At 31.8% G+C, this 9,250-nt stretch overlaps 1 protein-coding gene across 4 annotated transcripts in view; it reads left to right on the top strand.

Annotated features, from left to right (window-relative positions):
* The first annotated feature begins 301 nt into the window (after nucleotides 1-301).
* LOC100168594 (neuroendocrine protein 7B2) overlaps nucleotides 302-9,250 on the top strand; it is a 15,070-nt gene continuing 6,121 nt past the window's right edge. Inside the window, exons 1-2 of one of the 4 annotated variants that reach the window (XM_008191808.3) lie at nucleotides 302-473; nucleotides 1,539-1,644. In XM_008191808.3, the coding sequence (XP_008190030.1) occupies nucleotides 1,561-1,644 (84 nt within the window). In that variant the 5' untranslated portion in view covers nucleotides 302-473; nucleotides 1,539-1,560. Of the gene's footprint in view, nucleotides 474-501; nucleotides 849-1,538; nucleotides 1,645-9,250 lie in introns of those variants that run through there. The other 3 variants (XM_003240963.4, XM_008191805.3, XM_003240964.3) reach the window with 3 other exon arrangements.

Here is a 9,250-nt window from a genome sequence, read left to right as displayed (position 1 = left end):
AATATATAATATACGTCTTGTCGTTAAAATAGGTACCTATTATAAATCCACCCTGAAGCGCGCCGCTATAATTTTGAAAATCGTCGAAACGAACGTCATTGCAGCGACAGATGGCTATAAATTATATTATTACAGACGAAGGAGGGGAAAAAAATTGCATTATAATAAAATAAATAGCGTTTTCCGCCACCGTCAGTCACCGGGCGCGTTTCTCGTCGGGGGGCGTCGCGGTCTGAGGTCGGCCACCGTCGCCTTCGCCGCCGACGCCGAGTTTTCCGGCGGGGTTCGTAATAATAATAATAATAATACGCTGTACGTCGCGTACGCCAAACGCCACGCACCCACATCGCCGGCGGCCGCGCCTATTGATCCGCCGCACACACGACACACGACTGGCCCCCCCCGCCGACGCGTCGTCTACCTGTGGAACACGGAGTGGATACACATATATGCGGGTCATATCGTTGAAAAAGGTAATTTAAATAACGGCGATACGGATGGTAAAATAATAATACAAACAACATAGTACGTAATACACCTGCGATGGTAAGAAAAAAAAAGTGCTTATAGGTTCCTATGTGAGAGCGTCGCGGGACGAGCGGTATACGTATTGTTCGCGATCTACGACGGTATTAAAAATATTAATTTTGAAATGTGATAATTACTACGGACGAGATTCGCAATGACATTATGTATTTCTACAACGACGTTATCCGCGGTTTTTCGATACGACGAAAATATAATAATAATATAGTGCAACAACAGCCGCATCGCGGGTTATGGCGGAACGGGTCGTTTCCGCGTTCGACGGTGTATCTAACATAGGTACATATTATTACAGATAATAGGTAATGATAATAAATACTATTGATGTAACCCGTTCATTTGTGACGACGATATTCTTTTCATTCGATTTAGATTGTGTAGTCGTACCATAATGTCACCACACGTGCGACGAGTCGCGATTACTGTTCATGGTTAAGGTTTTAAATAATAGTATATGACATTGTGCGGAATAGGTACCTACTGCAGCGTGTCGCGAGTGCATTTCCCCGTTCGGTGTAAGTAGGAACATCAGTTGCATATTATTGAGCTGCGGGCGCCCGCGATCTGTTTTTATAATAATAATAATTAATATCACGAATAGTCGTAACATAAATATTACAATAATTTAGTGAGGGTAAAAATATATTTTACACGACCATCGAATGTTTTATTAATGTTTAATCGCGCGCATACGTAGTAACGTGCGGAAGGTCGGTCATCGGTATTATCGTCGCGGGTAGGACGATCGAGAAAATCCTGGAGAAAAACACTCAAATCCAAAATCACCACCGCGGCGCGCCTTACTCGCGAGTCCTCGTCACGTCGTCGATATACACACACATATATATATATATATATACATATATATTCCCACACATTTATATATTGTAACATCATCGTCATACACCGCAGTACGCCCGCTCGCAGTGTACGCGTGCACTTATACCTACCTAACATCTGTCCGTTTTCATCTTCGTTTCCATCCGTTCCAGGCATACGAGAAGCTCCATCATTATGGCGACGAACGTTATCATGCTGTGCATTGCTTTGGCGCCCGCTTATGTAATCGCGTTTGGCAAGTACTCGGCAAATATAAAAGTGAGTACCTATACAGTACGATATATTATGATATCTATGAACGTATGTAAAGTGTGTTAGTTAAGAAACGCGTGAGACGACCGCCGTAGTTAGATGGGTATAACTAATGGTCGATGCTGCATTTGCATGCTGGATATGGGGAAGTGAAATATCATAATCCGATTGCTTTTTTTTCCTATCTACACAAATAATCCATTTATACCAAACAATACGTAGGTACGCATATTTAACATATTTATCAAACTGTCCACTGTTGTACCTATAGTGTATATATATTTTAATATTTCAAAATAAGTGTAGGTATGGTAGTGAAAGGGTGGCAACATTTTATGTAACTGTATAATGATATGGTAAAGAAGGTATAACTACCTAGGTACCTAGTATTCATTTTTTGTAGTATCAATTTTAGACTTCAAATATAATAGGTATAGTCGCAATAACAATACAATTATACAATATTATTGCTGAAAACCCGAGTCGGATTTTATGCATTAAGGCGGCTATAATCGCACATATTTTAGGGGCCCCTTGGTTTAAAATATGTGAAAACTTAATTTAAGCCATATCGATATATATCTGAAAAAAAATATATCAATAATTATTATGCTCTATACCTAATAAAAAATTTCGATTTTAAGAAATAAAAAATTGGGTCGATACTAACCTATCTAAACAATAGGTATTGACTTCCGTGTATCTACATATTTTGTACTGGGGAATTTACCTAATACTTAACGGTTCTCGAAATGTATAAGTCATTATGATCAGCTAACAGGAGAAATTTGAAATTTGTAGCCCCAAAATCTTCTTTGCACTTGGACCTTAAAGTTTAAATTCGGCCTTGCTGAAAATACCCCAGAAAATACTGAATTTATAATTCCTACGTAATGCTTATTAACGTCGGTATACATAATGTCCATATGTGAACATACGTTTTACGAGAGATCTAAATCTAAAAAAAACAACACAGCCAAAACCCTATGTATCACTTATGGTACCTCTAAATATACCTATCTCACATGACCGAGGTTACATGAGCACACCTCACACGTGGGATACCTGTGAATTATGTGCGTGAATCAATAAACTACATAAAAACATAATACGCATAATTAATAACCTACAAACTACGTAATTAATTAATAAATTACTAATTAATGTAAACGACATGCAGGACAGATATTGCAGAGATATACATTTTAATCAATGCAATAATTGTCCGCCGTCCAATATTCAGGGTCATTATTGACTAATGACGTATATTGACACGTGGAAGTTTGACCCCAGTAACGCGGCATCACCACCCGAACAACAGATTAATATATTAAAGCTCACCTGATATCATATTATAATATGTATAGATGTACATACCTAATTGCAATGTAATATTATATTATTATAAATTTATAACTATGATTGTTTTTCAAAAGTTCGCGAGGAAATTCAATCTAAAGATCATCTCGCCCATTAGCTGAAAAAAAATATTTGAAACATCGATATTAGATATCGTTCACGAAACATAATATTTATAGAGACAATTAATAAAAATCTGCACAATAGTAATAATAATGGTTAGCACTTAAAAATTTTAGTCATACTTATTAGTAGTCAGGCGCGGATCCAAGGGGGAGGGGGGCGAAGGGGGCGTACACCCCACCAAAAAAAAAATCCCTGAAATAAGTTTGTGTAATTTATATAATATATTGGGTTTTTGATTATTTTCGTGGTACATTACAACTAAAAAATACAGTATTATAAAGTATAAATTTACGAAAAATAAAATAATATAATTTTATATGTATTGTGTGCGAGTGTGTAACTGTGTTAGATACTGTGTTAATGTGTTATAGGCTAATAGCTAAATTGCGTCCCGTCATAGATCGTCTTCGACGATAAACAATTTCTTGTAAAAAACATTACAAAAATATAATTAATAATATTATTGAAAACCGACCGTCCATCGTAGGCCGTCGCACATCATTCCATTTATGAAAAGTGGCATTTTTGTGCATTCGGCAATCGGCATTGCATTACGTAGCGTAAAATATAATGTACGCTGCCCATAATATCTTGTATAATATTATACTAGACGTATTCTGTGTCTACGTTGTGTAATAAAACTGTTTTTGCTGGAGCCCTGGAGGATACGATTTTAAGGACAATTTTGTGCCCCCCCCGGAAAATTTTTCTGGATCCGCCCCTGTTAGTAGTTAATACGTATATGGTACGTATATGCGTTAGAATAAACCCACTATATACCTATTGACTATTATAGTATTATACATTTATACACACATACAGTACGAATATCAAATATGAGATATATCGTCGTGATAATACACCTCCTTTCGAACGACCTGACAAATTATTAGTTATTTCCGATTTAGAGAAAGCAAATATTTTTGTTAATTACCTGTCCTCTATATTCTCTCCTCGTCTTGACCTAAATTCTACGCCACATCACGCCAATCTAGTTCATTAATTCTTGTCTTCCCCTTTGCCCATGTCACTTCCTGCAAAACCGAGTTCCCCTGCTGAAAATGTGTTAGTAATTGACAAGCTTCGGCCCATAAAAATCACCTGGAAATGACCAAATTACAAATTAATATCTAATTACCTACCAAAAAAGTCGATCTTGTTCTTTATTCATATTTATAATGCTATGCTCAGTTTGTCTTACTTCCCTCGTGCATGGAAGTATTCAGTTATCATTTATCATAATGATCTCTAAAAGACTAAACCTAATAAGCCTGAGCACCTCACCAGTTCTTATCGTCCTATCAGTTTACTACCCACATTTACAAAGCTCTTCGAAAAACTAATTCTACACATAATTACACCACTAATCGAACAACATGGTATATTACCAAAATTACAATTCGGTTTCCGAAAGAAGTACAACATAATCCACCAAATCCACAAAATCACAGATAAAATCTCAGCCTCCTTCGAAACCAAGAAATACCACCCGGGGTATTTCTAGATATATCCCAGGCCTTCAACTGTGTTAAGCATAACAGGCTTTTATTTAAACTGAAACACTTTCTCTCTCCACCATATATTATTTAATAATAAAATCATATCTTAAAAATCGGTCGTTTTCAGTTTGTCAAAAAAAATCATTATTCAACTGTTCCGAATATTAAAACTAGAGTTCCCCTTTCACCAATACTTAATAATATTTTCACAGCTGGTTGCTGATATACCTACAACAAACAAAACTCTTCTAGCCTCATTTACTGACGACACAGAAATACTTACGTCAAATAATAATTCTAATATCGTGTCTCAAAATCTACAATTACATCTAAATAAAATAGAATCTTGGGCCAAAAACTGTAAAATTAAAATCAATGACGAATAAACCGCTCAGGTGAACTTTTCCCTGAAAAAAATGGAATGCTCTCCACTAAAATTCAATAACAAGCCAATCCCACGCACCAAATACCTAGATATCACTCTGGATAAAAGATTAACCTGGCCAAAAAACACCAAGGAGAATCGAAACCAACTTGATTCTCGCCTCCATCTACTTGGACCAATACTTAAATCAAACTTGAGTCTCAAAAACAAATTACTGCTATACAAATCAATCATCAGGTCAGTATAATCACACACCTTCCAAATTTGGGGTCCAGCTAAAACCAAAAACATTCGTCCTATACAAGCTTTCCAGTCAATTACCCTAAGGGCCAGTTGTGCCATCTCTGATTAAAGTTAACCGGAGTTTAATCGGCCGAATTTGCCCGTTTAAATATCTGTTATCAGCTGATTAAGCTTAATCGAAGTTTAACCGTAGACGGTACAACTGGTGTTTAGACTTATCACCGGTGCACCATGGCACATAACAAATTCAGCCCTCCATAATGACCTAAAAATTCAAAAAGTAAACGAGCTTGCAAAAAGCCAGTATAAAATTTTCCATTCGAAATTAACAAACCATATCAATCCCTTCATTAAAAACATGTCCACTCTTAAATTACCACAAATTACACGTCGATTAAAAAGAAACTGGTCTACAAACCTCATAAAATAGGAAAATAAAATAAAAACAATTCTGAGGTTCTGTTAAGGGGATTCGATACCGTGATTTTCTGTTTTTGTCTAACACACGCGCGACATAGTATTTTAGACGTATTTTTTGCCAAACATTCCAATTGATCTATTGAAGCGATAAGAATTCTGAAAACAGATTTGAATTTGTCGTCAAGTCTACTTGAAATCGACTATCCTATATGTTTGATATTATCCCCGAAATTCCTAAAAATGTCATATTAAAAAAGAGTACTTATTTAAAAATTGTCGTATTTTAATTTTTGGAGAAGATAAAATCAAAAAATCAAAAATATAGGAAAGTCGATTTCAAATACACTTGAAAACAAATTCAAATCTGTTTTTAGAATTCTTATCGCTTCATTCAGAACAATTAGTATATTTGGCAAAGAACCCGCAGTCTAAAATCCTATGTCACGTGTGTGTTTGGCAAAAACAGAAAATCACGGTATCGAATCTCTTACCTAATGAATGGTCTCCTCTTTACGTGATTCATTTTTGTATATACTTTCCTATGTTATCTTTATTACTTATTGTTTTTATTGTAAACCGATTGAATATATTTAAATAATAAAAAAAAAGAAGTAGCAGGAAAGCATTATTTGTCAATGTTTATACAACGCAATTCGTATAACCCAACATTTCATAGTAGGTAGCCAGGTATAGCCGTATAGGTACTTAATCTGAAAGTAAAAAAAATTGGAACTCGTACATAATTTATTGTAAAGAAATAAAAATTAAGCTTATAAATTAAAACAATTTAAAAAAAAAAAATGTGGTATGTAAATAATAAACACAGTAATAAAGTAGGTACTTAAATATTATAGAGTTACCCAAAGGTGGGCATTAACTAGTTAGTTTATTTTCTAATCAACTTATTTACTTAACTAGTTTAATTTATAGTTGAAATAACTTAGCTTTTCTCAGTTGATTTTAAAAAAATCCACCAAGTTAAAATCATTTTGAAATTTTTCGTTTATACGTAAATATTACTATATCAGTATGAAATATAAATAAACCAATACAAAAACACAAATTCTGTTATTTTTCTTGGTAACATAATTTTGTGTATATTAATATATTTTATTGAGTTGTAAATTATATATTATGCGAGTTGCAATTGTAAATATTTTGAATAAAATTAATAATTTTAAATTACAAATTGAGAATTTTTATATTTTTATGTTATATAACTTATAGTATATTTGAAGGTCATGTACTCATCTTCGTATTATTATGACATTCAATTGCTATACGATATAAAAAAATATATTTGTTAAATGATTAATTTGAGATGAGTATAGTTTTAATTATTAAATAATATTAAAGTAAAAGTAAAAGGGTATATATAGTGTACGCCATGATAAAAGTTCAATAAAATTGTTTTTTATAATTTATAAATTAAAAACTAGATAGACATATTCACTCTTAATGTAATTTACATACTAATTAAATAAAAAATAAATTAACTTTTTAGTTTTTTTAAACTGAGTTAATTTAATATTTTTGTCTACCTATGTTAATTTTTAACTTATCGAGTTAAATTTATAATTTGTTAACTTTCAACTTTTAATTTATCGATATTGTGTCTTCTTAACTTAACTTGAGTTACTTATTTTCATTAACTTGCCCACCTTTAGAGTTACCTATAATATTATCAAACATATACTTAGGTAGGTACACCTACCTATATTTGATGATATCAAAATATCATTACGAACATATCATACATGACATGAATCGTATATTATGATATTACTATGGTATTTTAATATTTGAAGTATTTTGAAATATTAATTATATTGTAATAATATAGCCATATTGGTATAGGTATATTGTCGATGAAAAATTAAATTACCATCGTGTAATGCAGCATATACAATTATTCAGGTACCCACACTATACATACAACATTACACAATAAACATGCTGCTAATAATTAATTTATTGAAATTAATTGAAAAACAGTGAACCTTAAAATATAACAAGTTCTCCTATATAAATAGAATTTATGTAATCCCAAATGTATTATGTTACCTGTCTACCTTACATAATACATAACAGTGTTTTATTTTCAGTATAATTTTGTGAAAAAACAAACATTAAAAATAATCCATTATTTACTTGTCAACCTTTTGTCAAAATAAAGTCTGTTTTTCCGACAATGAAATATTTTACTGACATTTTGTGGCGTAAGAGCAGCCAACCATATATCACTATGACTTTATATAAATAATTACATTTTTTAATGGATATTTTTTCAACTGTGATTTTTTATATAAAATAACTTCAGAGTTGGACATAAGACCTAAACTTAATAACTTTCATTAATTGTAAAATTCTGAACTATATTTATTAATTTATTATTTAATATATATATATAAATATTGATTGGTATTTGGTTATTAAAAACCGACGCATAGACATTTTATGATTATTATACCTATTATATTATTATATATTTTTTTTATTTAAAGTAATTTATTTCCGATCAAAACACTTGAAAGCAGTTTAATTTCTGGTGCTTATTCATGGTGGAATGTTTTTAAATACTAATGGTAAACATCCAAAAACCATTAAACCAATAGATCTAGATACAATATAAATTATGATTTACGCATTTCATTAATTGACAAATTTCCGATATATCGCATGATGATGACACTAAAATATCACACGATTCACGTGCGAGAGGGTTAGGTATAAATGTTACAATTAATCATCATTATAAGTTGACATTACTTACAAGTTTGAAGTTACTTTCCTGAAGAAGAGTCCCCAGATTTACACTTTTAATATATCCATCGGTCATCGTTGCAAAATGGTGGAGGAAATCTTTCGACATTTCCAGCAGTAGGTACCTACTACCGAATATTAAATGTTCACTTTCATATTTCAATATACAAACATTAACATCGACTTGTGTCCTGTGAATATTGTGATATACTTTCAAAAGTTAAAAATCCATCATAATATATTTTTAATACTTATAAAATAAGTACTAAATAATACTTATATTAGTAATTACTTAGTGCTATAATTTATTTTAAATCAAATTTGATTAATATTTTATACAAAGTCAAGTACTTATAGCTAATAATAAAAATATATTATTAAAAATATATATATCAAGCTTTTGTTGTGATGATGCCATGATGGCAGTAATGAGTAATTTATTAAAACATACCTACATATAATATGTAATATACATTATATACATTTAAATGCGCAATTTGGAGATTTGATGAAATTATTATAAGTGTAAAAATGCAAAACATGTTTATTGTAATTTTATTGAATTTAGTTTTTGATATTTGGTTAAAAATAAGACATAGGTAGGTATTGAAGAAATTTCGGGGGAGGGGGGTCCAGTTACGTCCCTCAGATACGACGTTGAATACTCATATTATATTATATAAAGTGATATATAAGGTACCTATCCGTAACAATTAAGGCCCCTGCAAACCCTATTATTTTTTCATCAAAATGACCTTAGCGACTGACAAAAATTAAAGTACTTCTAGTGGTTCGATTTAAAAAATGTAAAGACGTT

The sequence above is a fragment of the Acyrthosiphon pisum genome, chromosome A3 (assembly GCF_005508785.2).
Source record: "Acyrthosiphon pisum isolate AL4f chromosome A3, pea_aphid_22Mar2018_4r6ur, whole genome shotgun sequence".
Taxonomy (NCBI): domain Eukaryota; kingdom Metazoa; phylum Arthropoda; class Insecta; order Hemiptera; family Aphididae; genus Acyrthosiphon; species Acyrthosiphon pisum.
Note: the sequence above shows the minus strand (reverse complement) of the source record. Positions and strands in the feature narration are given on the sequence as shown.